This window comes from Cydia strobilella, chromosome 6 (genome assembly GCF_947568885.1).
Source record: "Cydia strobilella chromosome 6, ilCydStro3.1, whole genome shotgun sequence".
Taxonomy (NCBI): domain Eukaryota; kingdom Metazoa; phylum Arthropoda; class Insecta; order Lepidoptera; family Tortricidae; genus Cydia; species Cydia strobilella.
Window position 1 is genome coordinate 3,330,088 of NC_086046.1, and position 20,530 is coordinate 3,350,617.

The 20,530-nt window shown below is 40.6% G+C and overlaps 2 protein-coding genes across 2 annotated transcripts; both read left to right on the forward strand.

Moving 5' to 3' along the window:
• Window positions 1–3,470: 3,470 nt before the first annotated feature.
• On the forward strand, window positions 3,471–15,222 carry LOC134741928 (uncharacterized). Its single transcript, XM_063674795.1, has 7 exons — window positions 3,471–3,663; window positions 10,551–10,702; window positions 10,787–11,003; window positions 11,865–11,982; window positions 12,856–12,923; window positions 13,297–13,491; window positions 13,935–15,222. Exons 1-7 carry the CDS (start codon window positions 3,568–3,570, stop codon window positions 14,487–14,489), a joined length of 1,401 nt encoding a protein of 466 aa, XP_063530865.1. The 5' UTR covers window positions 3,471–3,567; the 3' UTR covers window positions 14,490–15,222.
• Window positions 15,223–16,029: 807 nt separating this feature from the next.
• Window positions 16,030–18,792, forward strand: LOC134742523 (YEATS domain-containing protein 4). Its single transcript, XM_063675741.1, has 4 exons — window positions 16,030–16,182; window positions 16,245–16,526; window positions 17,016–17,205; window positions 18,148–18,792. The coding sequence occupies exons 1-4, from the start codon at window positions 16,135–16,137 to the stop codon at window positions 18,321–18,323; spliced, it is 696 nt and encodes a 231-aa protein (XP_063531811.1). The 5' UTR covers window positions 16,030–16,134; the 3' UTR covers window positions 18,324–18,792.
• Window positions 18,793–20,530: the final 1,738 nt, after the last annotated feature.

Here is a 20,530-nt window from a genome sequence, read left to right on the forward strand (position 1 = left end):
AAAAGCTACATTGTTTCACTCCCTGGAGTGAGGAAAGTCTTGATGGCTCTAAAAAGCCATATAGTCACATCCAAACTTATACACGAATGCCACGAACGACTAATGGAGGTATGTCATAACAATAAGATCACCCTACAATGGATCAAAGGACACAGCGGATCCCGGGGTAACGATGCTGCGGACGAGCTTGCCAGGCAAGGATCGAGTGCGGGAGCGATTGGCCCAGAACCGATCCTCCCGATACCGTTTAGCAAGGTACGCTCAATGCTGCTGGCACGTACAGGGAAACTACACACAGAACATTGGCTAAACCAGACTGGATGCAGACAGGCCAAACAAGCCATGCCTGGCATCAGCGGAAAGCTCACAAGGGTGCTCCTTCAATTAGGAAAGACCCGACTGAGCATGGTGACCAGTGTCATAACAGGTCATGGACTATTTAACAAACATCTTTTTATAACAGGTGTCACAGACAGTCCCCTATGCAGAGGATGCATGGAGACAGAAGAAACAGCCTCTCACGTGGTGCTGGAGTGCAGCGGAGTGGCCCCATACAGGGCAAAACATCTCGGATCCCCGAGAGACCTCCCCGAGGTCCTACTCAACATCAAAGGTTTGATAGGTTTCCTCGAGGAGCTGGGCTGGCAGGACTAGCCCACCCCCATGTCACGCAAAATAGGCGCCAGTCGTCGAGTTGCGGAAAATCGCCCGAACTACAATACAATACAATACAATGATAATTAATATCGAACGAACCATTATCATGAGCGTTTTACGGTTTGTTATCTGTCAAGCTACTTAAACACGCTCCATCCAAGGTCAAATTACTTTCCCCACTAGTGGATAAAACGCGTTTTTCCCCGCTTGTATTGAAGGATAAACGACAACTTTCCGAGCTAGTGAGGGGAAAAATAAGCTAACATGAGAAGGCGGAGGAGAGGAAAACTAGGCCTTATATGATCACATGTTTCTGGGCGATTACTAAGAATAAATGAGTAAGCTAAATTAAGTGGCACAGAATAAAATGAGGTCACTTATCAGATGTCGTAGCGCTCGCTACGGCGCCTACGAGCTACGGCGTAGACGGCGCGGCGCCGGCTGTTATGTAGGTACAAGATTTCGTTTAAGTCCCCGGCAAGCTCGGTTCTCCGTACAAACGTTAGTTAAGCTCTCAGTTTAAAGATTGCTTGTACTTACAATAGGATAAGGTATATCTAGATTTGTAATTAGTTTATGTAGGTTCAGATACAATAGTAAAAAAAATACAAAAAGTCGTTTTAAAATGAAAACGTTATAACTACCTACGTTTGTGGAGAACCGAGCTTGCTAGGGACTCTTAAATTATTTGGATCACATACATGTATATATATATGAGTATGTATTGTTTTTTCCCGGCTGCTGGAGGAAAGTAGTAAGTCTTTATTACATCAATATCAACATGGTAAGTAGATGTAAAATTACAACGAAAATTTAGCAGAAAATTAAAACTAGGTAGGAAACAATTAACATACGGTCATATCGCTAAAAAGCGATTTCTTTCAACCTTTGGGTAGCCAAAAGCCTTTAGGAGGTTAAGGAAGTTTAGGTGGGCTTTGGGTTCTTAGGTTTGGGTGGGCTTTGGGTTCTTGGGTTTGGGTGGGCTTTGGGTTCTTGGGTTTGGGTGGGCTTTGGGTTCTTGGGTTTGGGTGGGCTTTGGGTTCTTGGGTTTGGGTGGGCTTTGGGTTCTTGGGTTTGGGTGGGCTTTGGATTTGGGGAAATGAAGAACTTATATCAAAAGTCAACAGGTAGTGCAAGGAGCTAAACATAGAGAATGTTAACATACAAGCAAACATTAATAATACAATATAAAACAAATACATAAGTATAGGTATATTAAATAAAACTTTAATACATAATTAGAGTAATCCAATACAAAAAAGAGATATGCAAACACATGAAGGGTAGGTTATGATTTTAGCGATGTATTGAGAGATTTTAGCTTTAATTTAAAAAGAGGCAGATTATAAAGGTATACGTATTTACGTTCGTGTTGTCAATTTCCTATACACAAGCATTTCGAATGTCTAGCCGGCGAGTATATCTGCAGCAATGTTTAATAAATAATATCCTGCTGGCATGTCGTTGCGCCAAATTGAATCGGCCAAGGCTAGACTTAGCTGGACGCCATCATAGATTATACTTAGTCCAGTCAGGGAGGTACTTCACTGTAATTGAAATGCCCCAATGATTATGATCGTCGATTCAACCGAGCTCTGATTCTCATAGTTTCGAATTTAACTGGGGGCATTCATGTGTCGGGTAGGTACGTGACATTTTTTTTAACACTTCTGATCAAGCTAAGTTGCTGATAATTGGCATGATAACGTTGGATAACAGCTTTAAATTCAACGGCATATATAATACAGATTTCTGCAGGTTTTTAAAGTAGCTACCATACGCGTCACTTCCTCGACAAAAAATACAAATACATCTGTTTATTTCTTAGAACCTTAGAAAGTAGACCTTTTTGTGTAATGCCCCCTTTTTCAACCTGTATATTGTTACGGGGGCCAAGTACATCTAAAACTAATGTTTTATGATCTCAGAGATGTACTCTACAGCAACTATATGGAAGCCAATCAGAAGAGAATTTGATAAATTAAGACCTTAGATTTAGACTAGTACGATACCTATTAACAGTCATTTTTATGCCTATAAATGTGCTTCGTATTCATAGTGCGTACCCCCATTTGTTTTATTTAATTTCTTACCTAGGTATCTCAGTTATTTATTATACTATTCTCTTGTATACAGATAGTATATTTAAATAACGAAATTACTCAGTACAACGTAAACTATGTACTACTAAAACGTGTCCATATATCGCTCCACTAAAGGGGCCCACTGACTATCAGTCCGCCGGACGATATCGGCCTGTCAGTTAGAACAAAAATTTGACAGTTCCGAACAACTGACAGGCCGATATCGTCCGGCGGACTGATAGTCAGTGGGCCCCTTAAGACTGCTCTAGTTTTGACACGTAGTGCTCGTAAGGAACAATAAAACGTCTTTATTTCCTTCCTTCTATTACGAACAGCAACATTGTGGAAAAGTATCCACCATTAGGTAAGGAACCACTTCGATTCCCTTCCACGTCGCACTACGAATAAACCACGTGAATTTACCACCCGCGCGCCCTATAAAAACAACGTTTGATAACGCTCCCAATAACTTATCTGCTTATATTATGTACATTTTACCAACCTATTCACCGTCCCCCAACAGCATTTCACTACGATTTTGAACCCTGTTACAATCGAAGAAGAGCTTAGAAGGCAAAAACGAAGAGCATTTATAATTTTGTAGACGCGTGAACGCACTGACTAGTATAAAAAGATCCCTAGCTATTTGCGGAAGAACGACCGTTTTGCGAATCACAACGCGAGTGAGGGCAACCCAGAGGGTCTTATAAAATTGGTTAGAGGAGGCTTGCCTCAGTAAGACCCGTGCAAGCAGAGGGGTAGGGCGCAAACGATGCTCCCTAAACCCTGACCGCTGGTGCAACTGCACCAGACTCCATGGAACCCCATGTCTCCCTGTCTGAAGCCTGTTTTGATATTAGCCATGATTTTCACCGCTGCTGCCTTCACGATACTTGGAATTTTTATTTTCAGCCCTATACAAGTGAGTGTTGTGTTTTTTAGAGATTTATATTTTAGTGTAGTGTTTTTAAAAGGTTTTGTGACGGACTAAGGGGGTTCGTCTAGCTTGTATCACATACTCTAAGTATTTAAATATACAAAACGTAAGTAGCATTGCCTTTAATCATTTTTAATTATTTGAAAAATCTGTACCTATGCAGACTAATTTAGCCTTAAAGTAGACCTGTCTAGGTCTTACTTAAGAAAATGCTTTTTTCTGTATTTCTTACTTTATTCTAAGTATTAAGTGTATTAACATAAAATTAAAACAAATACTACTGGCAATTTTTGAAGCGTTAATACTAACAAAACCTAAATATTTACTAAACTAAAATAAATTATCTAGCTACGTTTTTGAATGTATAATTCACCCTTTTATATAAACCTGTCATTATCATTATAAAATAACGTTAAGAACGTTTTTAAAACTGTCATTCATATACTCATTTTCCTGCATTAATATCCCTATTTTATCATCATATCGTCTCATTTTTATATCACAGGCAGTTTCTTTAAAAAAATATATGACAAAATAGCCTGTTTCTTCTATGATAAACCGACTTTGCGTGGATGTTTGACAGTTATATCGATCGCGCGTCGCGTCTGCGCTTTGTACAGCACTCTTTGCCGAGCACTCGCCTTTGAAAAACCAGTGTAAAAATATCCTCTAGGTCTGTATTAAACATGGGTGACGGGAGATCAAGCTTTTATGGTTGTTAGAGATGCGCGTCAATGGGTATGACAGCTCTGTGAGCTTTCTCAGGATATTTCCCGCGCAAACTTTTGATATCTCTGCGATCAGAGCGGAGAATATTCTGATGCTCTAGATTCTAGGTAGTGTCTGATAAAATTGTTTAATTTTGAAGACCACAGTTTTTAGGGTTCCGTACCCAAAGGGTAAAAACGGGACCCTATTATTCAGACTATACTGTCCGTCTGTCCGTCATCTCATGAACCGTGATAGCTAGAACAGTTGAAAATTTCACAGATGATGCGTTTCTGTTGCCGCAATAACAACAAAGAAAAATTCGATATTAACTATAGTTCAATCAACATGTGCCATTTTCAACCAAAAGGGTACTTATTGTCGGTTGTCAATAACGCGCTATTTCCATATAGCTTCAATTAGAAATCAACCTTATCGACAAGCGACAATGTGGTATCTTTTGGTTGAAAACGTCACGTATGTCGGAACCGTTACGGCTGAGGTGTTCAAAATTATGCCCTGTAGTCAATCATAATCATCATTCTACGCAGACGAAGTCATTTTTTTCTGTTTAAAAAAACACTTATTACTCATGAAAAAAAACCTACATTTTATTAAATATAAAATTCGATGACCCGTAATCATCAAGATTCACCTGTATAGGCGGCAGCGACAACCTATCGATTTGAGCACTAGGTTAATGGGCGACGTAGACGACCTGTAGTCTAAGCCTGTTAGTGTTACCAAAGATAATATATAGGATAGAGGGGTAATGTCATAGTAAATTTTGTAGTCACAGTAAATTTAATGCAATAATCTATCGACACACGATTAAAACTAAAAATATAAAAAAATGTATACAGGGTGGCTAAAAAATAAGTGCATTCCCGTTGCAAGGGAGGTTTCGGGATTATACTGAGCAACTTTTACTATGGGACCAACCACGAAGGCAAATTTTTTTTCGCGATTTCGGGGTTGGTCCCATAGTAAAAGTTGCTCAGTATAATCCCAAACCTCCCTAGCAATGGATATGGATAAATGATTTTTTATTTGTATTTATTATTTTTATATGATTTTGACCCATGTTCTTTCACTAATATGTGTTAAAATTGTTAAAATAACAAACGAAACCGTCAACGCCATCTAGCCGAGAATAGGCCAAAGGTAGCGCCATCTGCGAGAATGTGGCGAGAATAAAATTTTCTTGATTTCCGAGGCACGTTTTTTCCTTAGACTTTATTCATCTTATACGGAGTTATATTAGGTCTTTGCTGTTACCCAGTCTGTGCTAAGCCGTCTGGAAACGTATCTAGGTAACCTGATTTACCTACTGACTGAAAATAAAACTAGCTACTATATTGGTTGGCCCATGTACTTTGACAAAGATTTTTTAGAAAAAAAATTCATACTGCCACGTCTTTTACAATCATTGACGTGTATATACTCGTAATACAAAAATATAAAAATGAATTAAACTATGCCTAATATAAAAATTTGAACTACAATCATTTTAACCGGGTCTCTATTGTTTGACATAATTATTGAAAGTCATAACGTAATGATTGTCATATTATCATTAGTCATAATTTGGTTTTTCTCAGAAACGCATAACTTTTCAGGATTGCCATAAAACCAATCTTTTTTTTTTTAACCAGGGGAAATCCGTCAGGGATCCCACCCGGTCCGGGAGAGGCCGAGTGGGTATGTCCGACTCGCACGGACTAAAACCCCTGGGGTGTTCCGACGCTCGCTTTTGGGCGGGGTTACGGGAACAACTTTGCAGACCTCCGAGACCCCGCCGGCGTTGAGACCCGCCCGGCGTTGGCCATAAAACCAACCTAACCTAACCTAACCTATCTATAGGATAACCCGAGGAAAATCCTGAAAAATTAACTGTTTCAGATTTATGACTAATGATAATATGACAATCATTACATTATGACTTTCAATAATTATGTCAAACAAAGGGACCCTTATTTTGACCAAAACTAAACGTATTAACTTTAAAATATTATCCATAAGCTTTGATACACACACGGAAACGTACGTTAACGCTGCGTACTACGCAGGCGAACAACACGCGCACGCGAAGCGCAGCGATGCGGCGCGGGGTGAATCAATTCTTTGATTTGATACCTATAGAAGTGTCCTATGTGGGCGATCTCGTTGCGAACGCGAACGCCGTGAGTCCGCCGCGCCGCTTCGCGTTCGCGAGTTGTTCGCATAAGTAAGACGCTGTGTAAAATTATCATATTATATCATATCATATTACTGTTTAAAAAAAAACCGGCCAAGTGCAAATCGGACTCGCGCACTAAGGGTTCCGTACCATTACGCAAAAAACGGCACAAAAATCACGTTTGTTGTATGGGACATGGGACCACTTAAAATTCATATTGTGCAGAATCGTAAATAGGAAGAAACAAGATTGTGAAGACATAATGACAGTGAAGAATAACGCCTGTTGTAAAATTCGACTGCGTGGAATTCATATTGTGTAGAATCGCGAATAGGAAGAAACAAGATTGTGAGGACATAATGACAGTGAAGAATAACGCATGAGATAAAATTCAGCTGTGTGGAATTCATATTGTGTGGAATCGTGAAAAGGAAGAAACAGGCTTATTTCTCTATGGGTTATAATTATCACAAAACTAGTAGCGAAAGATATATCATAGGCTTTTTGGGTTCCAGTTAGAAACACTATTAATTTTTGGGGTTTGAACCTCGGTTGCTAGTAACTATAAACGTGACGAGAATAAACAGGAAAACGAGAAGCTTACGTGATTGGGTCAACAAGAGCGAAACTAAATCCCTCGGAAAACCCACTCGAGCTGTCTGAGCCAAAGAGAATTAAGTAGACATAGAGTGCTCACGCAAAGGGCAATGGAGAGAGTTATGCTCGGGGTTTCTCTGCGTGATAGAGTCAGAAATGATGATATCCGCAGTAGAACTAGGTTCACTGATATATCTCGCAGAATTGCAAACCTTAAGTGGCAGTGGGCGGGGCACATTGCCCGGTGGCCGGTGGGGCCGGAAGGTTCTGGAGTGGCGTCCGCGTACCGGAAGACGAACTGCCGGTAGGCCTCCAACGAGATGGAGCGATGACCTGGTGAAGGTCGCGGGAATTCGGTGGATGCGAGCGGCACAGGATCGGTCGGAGTGGCGAGCCTTGGGGGAGGCCTATGTCCAGCAGTGGACGTCTATCGGCTGACATGATAATGATGAGTGTGCTCACTCCATACATCAGTTCTGTTACCAAAGAGACTATCTATTATTTTCGTAGTCGACGACATCTAGCGTCAAGTAGCGGAATAATCAGCACTACTACTCGACACTAGATGTCACTTGTGTCGCGACTGACGAAAAGTGTTGTACTGCTACTCGACAATAGATGTCGCGGCGAACGTAAAGTCTAATGCTCAACGATTTTCAGCTAATATTATAACCGGATGAACCGGAAGTCTATTTTCAACTCCTTCTGCTTATAATATTGGTTGTAAATTGTTGAGCATTAGACTTTTCGTTTGCCGCGGCATTTAATATTGTCGAGTAGCAGTACTGATAATTACGCTACGTGACGCTAGATGTCGACTAAAAAAATACTTAATAGCCTTTTTGGTAACAAAATTGTGTATGGTGTATGGAGTGAGCACTCTGTCTACTTAATTATCTTTGTCTGAGCTTAGCATTAATCATCTCTGGCTGTGACGTAAGCGCTGGAAGCTGCGCTGTTATGACAAAGTTTAGTATTTAACTATTCATTATGTAGCAGTCACATAAACTACTATTATCTATTCCCATTTATGCAATTACTTTAAACTATGGTAAATATTTAGCAATATAAAATAAAAAATAAAATAAATAAAATATAATATTGAACTAACAAAAGTTTTAATAGAGGCTAAATAGTTATTTGTGCAACAAGAGAGGAAAGTTGGTTTTTCTTGCGAGTGTTTATGTTAAAACACGAGATGTAAAATAACTTTGCTCTCGTGTTGCACACATAATTTTTCACCTCAGTAGTGAGAACATATTAAAGGTTAAAATGTATTTCGAATTACACAGAATAAACAGAAAAAAAAAGTATTATAATATGTACGATACGATAAGATACGATACGATACGAGACGAGACGAGACCGGACCGGACCCTACCGGACCGTACCGTACCGTACCGTACCGTACCATTAAAAAAATGTAATAAAAGTATGAAGTTCATGGCCTTCACTAAATTAAAAAGCTACATTGTTGACGAAAGTAGGCTTGTTCGAGCTGCTGAGGTGAAAATAAAATTATATACTACCTATGTACTTTTAGGCAATGCTCTCAAATGGGTGTATTACTATAACATAACTTTAAGCGAGGTTTAGACTAGCAAGAACTTGCATGCAATTTACGTTACATTGCCGACTACTAAGGTAAACTGCATTCAAAATGATTATCAGATACCGCAATGTAATGAGAATTGCATGCAAGTTCTTGCTAGTCTAAACCCCGCTTTAGTCCTGTCCTATATTTTATATGCCATGTGTACTATTCCTAAAGTTAACGATTTCTGGTTTCTAAACATACAGAACCGCCGCTTTAAGCCCGTTTTCTCTAAGCACTTGTTTACGAAAGCCAACCTCATTTTCTACGTGAATAGCCAGACATACATATATTATTATACTCTTTGAGCCAGACAGCCAAGCAGCATATAAGCGTGAATGTAAAAGGTGTATTTCGCGAACTTACGTATTCAGTGGGCTTGTGTGTTTTAATGGTGTTTTTGGACGAATTAATTAGACCTGGGGAGCCGACCCTTTCACCCCCCCCCCCCCCCCCCTTTTTGAGAGGTATGCACGGTACGAAAATCTGAGGGCCTACCGCGAAAACCGAATTACGCAAATTGCGGGGATCTTTCTCTTTTACTCCAATGAAGGCGTAATTAGAGTGACAAAGAAAGATGCCATCAATTTGCGAATTTCGATTTTCGCGGTTATAGTGCTTTGTTTGACCTAAGGAACAATCGTGCCAAGCGGCATCGCCTGAGCTGAGACAAAAGTGCATACTCAAGGCGCTTACTTACCCTACTATAGCGTAGCAAAATAAGTGCTACGCCGCATCGTAGCTCGTAGCACGTTTCAATATGTAACCACAGTCGTCCTACACACAATCATAGAGGATATAACCAAACGGATAGTGCCCTTCCCCTCTGTCGAAAATAGTCGGCCAATGGTCATACACAATGTATGGACTGACGTTTATGTGACATGGCTATTTTTACGTTACGTATTTGACGTTCCCCTCCCCCGCAAAAATCGGCAGACTTTTTTCTACAGAAAAGTACAGACAAGGCGTCTCCGTTTGGTTATATCCTCTAAGCACACAATACGCGCAAGAGGCATAGGTACACATTGCTTCGAGCAACGCGGGCTCCCTACGACCTTGACAATCGCTCTCGCTGATTGGTCCACGCACGCGCGCGTCAGTACGCGCCGAGTCAAGGTTGTATCATTGAGATCATGACAAGATCGAAACTATAACAAATTTTTACTTTAGAATCGGAATTGGGAAATATCCACTTTGGAAGAGGCTAACAAGAGCGCATTGGAATCGTCGAGTTTTCATATTTCACTGCGGAACCCTAAAGAGTATGAAATGAACGTTTTAGTAAAAGCCCTTTGATATCGCATTCAGATGTTTAATTAAATTATTTCGCCAGATGAAACGGATTTGCTCGGATAACGCTGATTAAGCATATTGACTGGCTTTTTACTATATTCTTTAATTTATGTCGAGATTTTTTTAATATTAGAATTTCTTTGCGTTTTAACCGTCATTATTGTTATTAGGCGTAACCAACTAACCCTCCCTCTGCCAATCTTTTTTAGTTTCGAATCGTTTATTTCTGGTTAAACCCATATTACACCACATAAAAAAATAAAAAATAAAATAACACAAATTAACTTAAATAAATAGCACTCAAAATAATTACGATCAATATTACGACAAGCTATAGTTAGTCAAACCAAATTGGCAGTAAATAAGAACAAAAAAAACTCATCCTCTTCTTTTGGGTGCTAGTACTAGTGTAAGACAAAGATAGTATGATTATCTCTGTCTATGTTTGAAATGAGACAGTCCTTTGACAAACTATAAATCAAATCTTTGGTTTTTCAGAAGGTAGCGTCCGAGACACCCTGCCCTGACGGCCGGTTCTGCCCGCCTCACTGGTTGTGCTGCGAGGCAGGGTGCTGCGCCCCAGCCACAGCGCCGCCCAGGCGGGAGCAGGAGGTTAAGGAGGTCTACCGGTATCCCTGGTATGCGCAATGGTAAGTACGAGATAAAAACACGGAAACAAAAACAATATACCATGTAGACCGTACAAATAATAAATATTATTCTTCAAATTCCAGGCCAGTTCTCTTCCTCCTCGGCACACTAGGCGGCATCCTGATCTGCTGCGTGTGGTGCCTAGTCTTCAAGCGGAGTTCACACCGCGTGTACATGTGTTCACTGTCGTGTTGCACACGCCGGCCTGCATCGGACCATGATTCTGCGGGCTCAGTGTATCCACCGCCTAGGTATAGCCGATGCGGCTCGTTTCATCAGGCTCCTCCGCCGTATTCAGAGGTATGTGCTAGGAAACATAGACCGCTTAACGTTAAGGATGACTCACGGTAGAACGGTCCGGGCCCGGGACAAGGCTTCCGACACTTCTTTTTCTATGATAGGTGATCTGTGATCACGTAATGCTTTCATAGAAAACTGAAGTGTCGGGCGAAAAAAGTGAAGAGCAGCTGCGGATTTACGGGTCTGGCGAAAAGTTTCAAAAAGATTGTAAATATTCTCGCCAATTTCATTAACAAGAAGTTAAGGAAGGTAAGGAAAGTTTCCGATTGGAAACGGTCAATTTCTAAAACCATGAGTGAATATTTTCAATGTGGAAATTTCGCAATTTGAAACTTTCTGACGGCACAGCAGTAGGTACGAGTAGGTAGTTGCGGGAATTAAGCTTGTTTGTTCGCCTGCTCGTCTGCTCTCTGTCGTGACCAGGGGCCCGTTTCTCAAACGGCATTAGACTAATATTATTAGTCTACGAACTGTCAAATCGTATGGGTTTCCATGACAACACACTAATTATATTGCCCTAATACTGTTTGAGAAATGGGCCCCTAGAGATATGGGTTAAAATATTGTTGATTTGAAAAATGCCCACTAGAAGGTCACAGGTCAAATAAATAAAAGCCTTTAAAATAAAATGACAGTCTGTCGATCTCCCATAACTTGAGCAAAGATTCATCTTGTTTAATTTATAGGTATTTATACTCCTAAAGGGGCCTACTGATTATCAGTCCGTCGGACGATATCAGCCTGTCAGTAAGAACAAAAATTTCACAGTTCCTAAAAACTAACAGGCCGACATCGTCCGACGGACTGGTAATCAGTGGGCCCCTTAAGCGGTAAGTACGTTAAACCAACGTTTTCCAACAGGTGACAAGCAAACCCGACTTATTTCCATTGGTCATAACATGTGAAGAAGGCGACGGCAAGTCCGGAGGAAATTACCTGATGCTCCATTACTTTAGGAACTACGTCATTCGGGCGCCAGGTAAGGTCTTATTATGACTACCTACCTTAAAAAAATCTGTTCAAACCCTAGCTGGGTCCCCTCAATGTAATTAATTGATTCGAGGATCGAATCCTAAACCTAAGCAATAAAGTTTATATTGCAGCAACTGTTTAATTCATACAACAAACTAATCCCATTTGAGGACACTCAAAGCGAATAATCAAATTACACAGTCTCAAGCCGGTTCATTCTTAGTCTGACTGAGGTGACGTGTGGCCATATCGACTCCATTAAAGTTTTCTTCGACGACCGGTTTTTTCGTGCGTTGCGTCCTGTTGACTCCAGTGAAAAAAGTGATAGCAACACGAGGGAGTTGAATTTGACTACTGTTATTATTGTTTAGTTACTACCTAGACTTTTGCCCAATTCTCACTGGGCTAGCGTAAGAATAGCCCAGACCAGTACCGAAAAAAAAATACATTTTGACGGCCTGAGCATTTTTAGACTTTGATCCCCTCTCTCCCTTCGGGATTATTCATCTGATTCGTCCTGAGATCTTGATGTACCTCTAAGCCACCGAAGCTAAGCTAGATAGAGAATGCCTTAAGCACTCACCCAAACCTTCCTTGGTGGGACTTACTTGAAATAAGCTATATGCTTGACTAGACTTATTGTTTTTTTGGATATTCTGACCTATTCGTGTGATAGATATCAATGAAATAATAATAACATCTTGCCGAATTTTGTAGGTATCAGTCTGACGAAAAAAGGCATTTAGCCTAAATTATTTCTATCGCAGTTGAAAATTGAAATTTTATGGTCATAATTATTTGCTAGTCGGTAGGTATGTCGTACATAGGCCCCATAAAACGCGAAGCGGTATTTAGCCAACTAAAGTGACGTTTATTTCAGGTTCTTTATCAGCGACGAGTACTGCCGAATCTCTCAACTCCAGTTTCATATGCAACGCAGCAAATGAAGTAAGTAGCACATTTGTATTTAACCTTTCACGTGTAAAGTAAGCATTCAATTTCTCAGATGGTTTTTGCTTCGACTGTATTTACTTATAAAGCAGACATTAAATATTTGCGTCATTAATTCCAGTCAATATTCCTTTCGCAATGTTAGATCAAGTGTAGAGGCGTGTAAGGAATTATCACAAGTCTTGAAAACTAAAAAAAAGTACAGTAGGTACATATATAAGCCAGTGTTCACTGTCCATCAGGTGTGCCATACATAACTTATTAACCGTCGTGTCAAACAAAAATTTCCCCATATCTTAAGTTACTTTAACTATCGTTAAGTAAATAAAACATCAATAATGTTGTAAAAGGTCTCCGTGTAACCTTCCAGGCAAATACGGTCGTCCCGCCTCCGTATTCCACGGACTTCGAGTCGTTCACCGGCTGCGGCCTGCTACGTTCGCTGTCCTCGCTAACAGAGAGAGAACCCCGTGCTCCTCCGAGATCCCGCACCGTCCCCGAACCCGCACCCAGAGAAACTACAGCTTTCAGGGAAAATCTGGTTACATCACCCGTTCAACCCATGGTTAGTTCTTTTACTACTTGGCATCGAATACCACCCTAAACTTTGTCGTTATTACTATACCACTAGAAACCATATCAGCCTTTGAGAGAAAAATCTTGTCACCTTGAGCCTATGGTACCTAAATCAAAGCACGCAGAAGATATTTAAGTGCTCTTGTTAGAAGCATCACAGGCAACTGCCACTCCAAGCATTCTTGTAAGTTTACACCTTTCCGTTGAAAGTTCTGGACAACAGAGAAAACCTCATGCTGCTTCAATATCCCGCACTGTTTCCGAACCCGCCTTCAACAGCTTTCAGGGAAATGAAATACGTAATACCCATAGATCCTATCCCTTGAATTAAAAATACATCCGATCAAGGTTACATACATACCTAAAATAGGTACATTAACACTATTGATTAACTGATACCTATTCAAAATAACGAATTTTGTTTCTTTACAGCAGGATCCCTCCTTCGATTTAGAACTGGAGCTGATAGACTGCGAAATGTACTGCGACGGCGCCTGCAAGCCGCGGCTCGGCGCCTCGCCCCCCGCGCACCGCTCCCCCGCCCGCGACGACAACTACGAGCACGAGGCCTACGGCCTCCGCCACCTCTTCACCTGCCCCTCCACAGAGCTAGCCGGCGCCTGCGAATCCCCCCCACAGCCAACAAGCCCTACACAATCCAGAGATTCCACCCTAAGGAGACCTAGCGACGAAAGAAGGCACCGGAGGATAGACAGTTTGAAAAAGACTCCGAAGGCCAGGAAGACGAGCTTATATATGCCTTTGTCAGTGGCTTATCCCGTTAGGACTTCGAGAGTGTCGCCCGGGTCTAGAGTTTCGTCTAGGTCCGCGCCCGCCACGCCCTGTGGGGCTTTAGTGCCGAATTTGCTTCACTTCAGCCAAAGAGTGTCGGCGACGAGGCATGGCTCCCGCTCGTCTAGATGTGATGAAGAGAATGATCCACTCTTGGACGCTGAGACTGAGACGCGCACAGATCACAAGTTTTAATTTGACACGCTACGCTGCTAGACACTTTTTTACTTTTTAACCCAGTAGCTCGGTTAATCGATATACGTGGAAGTTTTAAACGTGTGGCCTGACGGATCCCCGACTGTTTTATAACGCAGTTTAATTGCGACCACTCTCTTCAGGCTCCTCTACACTGGCCCAGCGCGGAACCAGCGAGATGGCCATGCGATGGTTATGGCTCCTCTACACGATGGCCCAGCGAGATGGCCATGCATTGGTTGAGAGCCATACTATGGAATGGGCCACGTGTAGATGCATACGCACCATCGCTGGCCCACTACCTTTAATGTGCGGGCGAAAAACCGACATATCGTGGCCATCTCGCCTCGCCATAAGCTATCCGACACCACTACCATCTCTAAACGCTGACCCATCTTAGTGGGCCAGTATGATGGCCCATCGTGTAGAGTAACCATTCCACGTCAGTCCCTTTCGTTCGATACTATCGCCAAACATACATTAAACGAAATAGATTGACGCCGATGAGAAATCATTGCGATTAGGCTGGCGGTCTCCGTGTGACAAAGTCCCACATTCTCAATGTTGTGAATGTCAATTTTATGCTCATTATTACCGTAGAGCGTTCTACGCAACTGTGTAGTTAGTTTAAATGTTATTCGAGAATTATGATATTATTATTGCATTTAAATTTAAGAAAAAGAGCTTGATGGACCATTGTTCACATGCCTTCTAAATAAGAACCTAATAATGCGTCTGTTTCGTTTTATTACAAACTTCCTTTCTGATTGTCCTATCTCCTACAAAAAAAAAACCTTCCCAACTCTTCCAGTAGCAAAAGTAGACATTAGATATTTCAAATTCAGATATTTTTTGACGATGACTATGCTATAAATGTTTTAATTAAAGGAAAAAAACTTTATAGAAGTTAGACCAAGATAAGTCTGTAACGAATTTCATAGCACACGCAGTGCAAGTGTTATTATTTATACGTCATAATTTCATAAAAGTTTGACGTTTAAACTAACACTTGCACTGCGTGTGCTATCAAAATCGATGCAGACTTATCTTGGTCTAACATTAATTCATTAGATAGATGAAAGGTACATTTTTGGTAGTCTCTTCGGAAAGAGAAGAGTAGTGAAATGAATTGGGCCCCATACATTCCACGACCCTTCTCTTTCCGCACAGACTCTAATTATATATATATAGTGGCTAACGATGGGCCATGCCAAGCCACTGCCATGGGCCACTGTGTGAACACCACAGGCCACACTACGCCACGATTCCCATACGATTCCTTTGAAGGAAGTGTCAAAAAAAACCGACAACTTCCCGATTCCGCACCACGATAGACAACCGATGGCCAGTCGTCGCCATTGCCCCCTGTACGCAATAGCGATGGCTGGTCATGGATAAATCTTGACCACTGTGTAGTGGGGCCTTTATGCCAAACCGCGGTCGGTTTGATAAGGCATAGCCAAATATTTAATGTCCAACCGGATAGTTTTTCGTTCAAAATTTGAGATTGATTCATCTAGTGTTCCGAACGTTCCCTAAAGTTGTCAAATTGACATTGACAGCTTGCTTTTAAGGTTAGGTTTGATGCGATAGTTTGTAATTTGTTTATTTTGCATTAAATATCTTTCCGAAAACTAATAATACAATGAGTCTACCGACAGACTTCGGACCGGATTCAGGTGGACGAATAAAGGTAAGTCTGCTTTTTCTCCAGTTTCCTAAATTCAAAATTTTTCAAACCGATATAATTTTCAGGGTCTTACAATCATCAAACCAATAGTCTACGGTAACATAGCAAGGTATTTCGGCAAGAAGCGAGAAGAGGACGGGCATACGCATCAATGGACGGTGTATGTAAAGCCTTATGCCAACGAAGACATGTCGAATTACATCAAGAAAGTGAACTTTAAGTTGCACGAGAGTTACGCGAATCCGAACCGGATTGTGACGAAGCCGCCTTACGAGCTCACGGAGACCGGTTGGGGTGAGTTCGAGATCGTCATCAAGCTGCATTTCCATGATCCAAATGAGAGACCTGTAAGTTTAAACTTTTCTACCATATATCATCATACCCCGGGGTTTTGGGTGCGGGAATGCTCTATACTAGCCAATTAATAGGTAAATACCGTAAAAACAAACTATTTCAACATTTCTAAGGACATTTTGGAGCTTGATACCTATTTTTAATACATAGTTTGGTAATTTATTTGTATATATTAATTTTGTTAAAAAGTCAGAACTGTTATGTCGTACTTTTATCTATTTTGTACTTACATTTTTATAAATTTATTTATTTCTATTTAGAAACAAGGGTATTGTTCATGAATTTTAAGCGCGCGGTTGTTTTATGCGATAAACGCAGCGTTAAACGCATTGCGTTTGCCATACATCATTTTACATCAGGTAATCTAATGACCATTGTTTTACGCAGTAAACACAGCTATAAGCGCATTGTCATTTTTCCTACATGCCGTTGATCGCATGCATTTATTGTAACACATTCAAATGTACAACAAACATCTTCAGGTAACCCTCTACCACATCCTCAAGCTCTTCCAGTCACCAGCATCCGAGGGTGCTCCCCCGACAGTCGGCCGGGCGCTTGTCAGCGAGTCCTATGAAGAGATCGTGTTTCAGGAGCCGACACAGCTGATGCAGCACTTGCTGACCACAGTCAAACCTGTCACCAATGGACCTTGGACTCATGACACTAACTGTAAGTGTCCTAGATAATCCTGTTGTGGATATTCTTAGCATTATATTATGCGAAACTCTGCGTAGAGGGCGCCAGGGCTTTACTACCACAATCTGAGGGTCTATATATAAACAAGAAAATGGAAATTTCGTTATCTCTGTCACTCTTGCATATTCGAGCGATAAAGAGGCAGATAGCGAAATTTCGTATTCGCGTTTCCTGGTAGGTCCTCTGTAAACAAACCGCCTTGATGCATCAATGTCATATTTTATTATCTCCGAAAACTTGTCAAAAACCTGTTAAAGGTACAGTATGTATAAGTTACTCTATGGTTTACTAAAGAGGCTAGTCCTGCACTCTGGTGGCAGAACATTGCAGTAATATCCCCTATTAAACAGCATGTGATAAATTATATCACATGTTTTCATAAGTTGTCATGTTATTTATGAAAATACGAATTTCAAAATGACTGTGAACTTCTGACCGCGATTTGTCATGATATGACACACCATACAATATGTCACACACACAAACGACATTGGTTTGATGGTGTGTAAACTTAAAAGCATTGTTGGTACTATGGGCACATAAATTAGTGATGCCTGTATGTATTTCTAAATTTAGAACTACATAAAATCATTTTTATCCTGTTCAATTTATTAACAGTCAGTTTGCAAATCAGCTAATAAGTTTGTCTGAAAATATTTTGCACAGTCGCCTTCAGATATATCGGAGCGGCCGAGGTGCTCACAAATATCAAGTCAAGGCGTTAGAGTGCGTGTTCAGATATTTTGAGCACATTGGGCGCTCTGATATATCTGATGGCGACTGTACTATCAAAAAAGCATTTAAAGTATATAAACAGATAAGTTTGTAATTACATTATTTTCCCTGTAGGTACCCTTAATTTAAAATTTCATTCTAAATACAAAGTCAAACTATCAACTTTCCTTTTCATTTCAGTTGAAGAAAAGAAAGAAAAAACTTTAGAAAAGATCATAGCAGCACAAACCAAGGTGCGCAGCGAGATAGCCGAGCTGAAGGAAAAGTTGCAGCTAGCCAAGGAAACGGGAGCCAAGTTTAAGGATGAAATTGCCAAGCTGCAGAACAGTTCTTCCGGCTTGCTCTCCGTTATATAGGGAATAGGGATCATACATACGCAGAAAATTAAAAATTGTCTCTACTCTTTCCAACTGTTAACTCTTTGACTGCCATAGATGTCCACGTACGCGCAAGTTTACGGTTTAATATTAACCTTTGTGCATTCCAAAATTGGTGGCGCGTTTTTAGGGTTCCGTACCAAAAAGGCACAAAAGGAACCCTTATGGTGTGACTGTCTATCCGTCTGTCTGTCACATTGTTAAATATCTCGAGAACTACTTAAGCTATCGATTAGAAATTTGGAATAATCATGAATAAGGCTAACCCAGACGCATTAAAAATGTATTTTTTTTTATAATAGGCGTCGCATTAAAAGGGTTATAGAGTCTAACGGAGGCCCCCAGGTCCTCAGACCACATTTTTGGAGGCTATTCCACGCTGCGTCGGTATTTAACCATTATTTCAAAAAGAATTATATGTAATAATAAATTTAAGTAGGTATAGTTAGTGTTTTAGGTATTAACTTAAGACTGCATTATGTAAGAAAGCATGAAATAAAACTTTTTATATTGTATCTCTCTATCTTTGTTCATAACGTGGAATTTGGACACTGTCATTTTTGCAACAAAAAAAATCCTTGCTGCATTTCGTATTGATTGACGTCTTCCGTTAAAATGCATTTATCATTGGCCCACCCTATAGTAGTGTGACTACTTAAAACACAACGTCTTCCGTTAAAATGCATTTATCATTGGCCCACCCTATAGTAGTGTGACTACTTAAAACACAAATCAAAAATATTTAATAAAATAATTAGATTTATTCCCAACGTTGTATGAAGATAGACAGGCTAACAATGTCGATTTGTCATGTTAGATATGACTATACCAATTATTTGTAGTCACCTTCAAACGCCAATTACTTTCCGTAATTGCCATGTAATTACTCCACATTGTCACGCAAAACAAGACCTTAAAACGTCGTTATACGTCTCTAATTAGCAAAGTTTCCGAGCATAGACAATCGGACTATTCTTCGATAGTAAAGTTATGGATCGATCATGGAACCCCTAGTTTCATTCTATTAGCGTGAGAGCGTGACGTGCGTTCGCGTCTGCGTTAGGTAAGTATGTCTATTTTTGTATGGGATTTTGAACAGCGCGCCAAGCGGGACGTTTTGGAAACTCTAAAATCACATACAAAATGACACTTAACGCAAACGCGTAAGTCACGTCACGCATTTGAATGAAATTTACACTAGGGGTACTGGAGGCCTACCGCAAACACAAAACCGGCCAAGTGCGAGTCGGACTCGCCCACCGAGGCTTCCGTACTTTTTAGTATTTGTTGTTATAGCGGCAACAGAAATACATTATCTGTGAAAGTTTCAACTGTCTAGCTATCACGGTTCATGAGATACATCCTGGTGACAGACGGACAGCGGAGTCTTAGTAATAGGGTCCCGTTTTTACCCTTTGGGTACGGAACCCTAAAAATTGAAATTTCGTTATCTGCCTTTATCACTCTTGCATATTCGAGCGATAAAGAGGCAGATAACGAAATTTCGCGTTTTGCGGTAGGCCTCATCATGATGTCTAAAAATAATGACTGACCTTAGAATTGCTACTCTGTCAACGTTTTAAGGAAAATTGAAATAGTTATTGAATTGACCAAAGAAAAGGTTTGTTCTTGACAATGTGAATAGATTTCCGGTGAACATAAGTCCAAGGCGAAATAGTTTTTTAACAAACGCATATACGGCGAGGTCAGAAAACCGTATTTAAACCATTGAACTATTATTACTAACGTATAGAACCGGCACAGAGAACCAGTGTTTTGCATATACGTTTTGCACCATGACTTGCTGTCGTTTTGACAACTAACCATAGAAGCGGAGCGTGAATCTCGCGATAAACGCGTAAACGCCATGAATTTTATGGCGCTTACGACGTTTTGGTCGCGTGGTACAGGTTGCGATTACGACAATTTCATTGTTTAGTATGGTCTCTCTATAAATAACTCAAGTACTCAGAAAAGCGCAAAAGAAATGTATATTCTGCAGCTGATACTTTTTTAACAGTCATCAAAATGTTGAATTGCTCTTTTGTTCTCTATCTTCGGAGGCACTGTTTCCCGATTTTTCGAAGATGGCTGGCGCTGGATTTTGTCTGTTTGAAACGTTGGTCTTGCTCACGTCTCATGAATCACCCTGTATATCTATCTATAATCCTCTAGGTACTTGAATA

Bases quoted from the DNA above. Each gene is read 5' to 3' on its own strand.
- LOC134741928 (XM_063674795.1), top strand. From the start codon at position 3,568: ATGTCTCCCTGTCTGAAGCCTGTTTTGATATTAGCCATGATTTTCACC. The intron at 12,924-13,296 runs GTAAGTAGCACA...GTAACCTTCCAG, and splicing joins TATGCAACGCAGCAAATGAA to GCAAATACGGTCGTCCCGCC. The intron at 13,492-13,934 runs GTTAGTTCTTTT...GTTTCTTTACAG, and splicing joins CATCACCCGTTCAACCCATG to CAGGATCCCTCCTTCGATTT.
- LOC134742523 (XM_063675741.1), top strand. From the start codon at position 16,135: ATGAGTCTACCGACAGACTTCGGACCGGATTCAGGTGGACGAATAAAG. The intron at 16,527-17,015 runs GTAAGTTTAAAC...AAACATCTTCAG, and splicing joins ATGATCCAAATGAGAGACCT to GTAACCCTCTACCACATCCT. The intron at 17,206-18,147 runs GTAAGTGTCCTA...TTTTCATTTCAG, and splicing joins TTGGACTCATGACACTAACT to TTGAAGAAAAGAAAGAAAAA.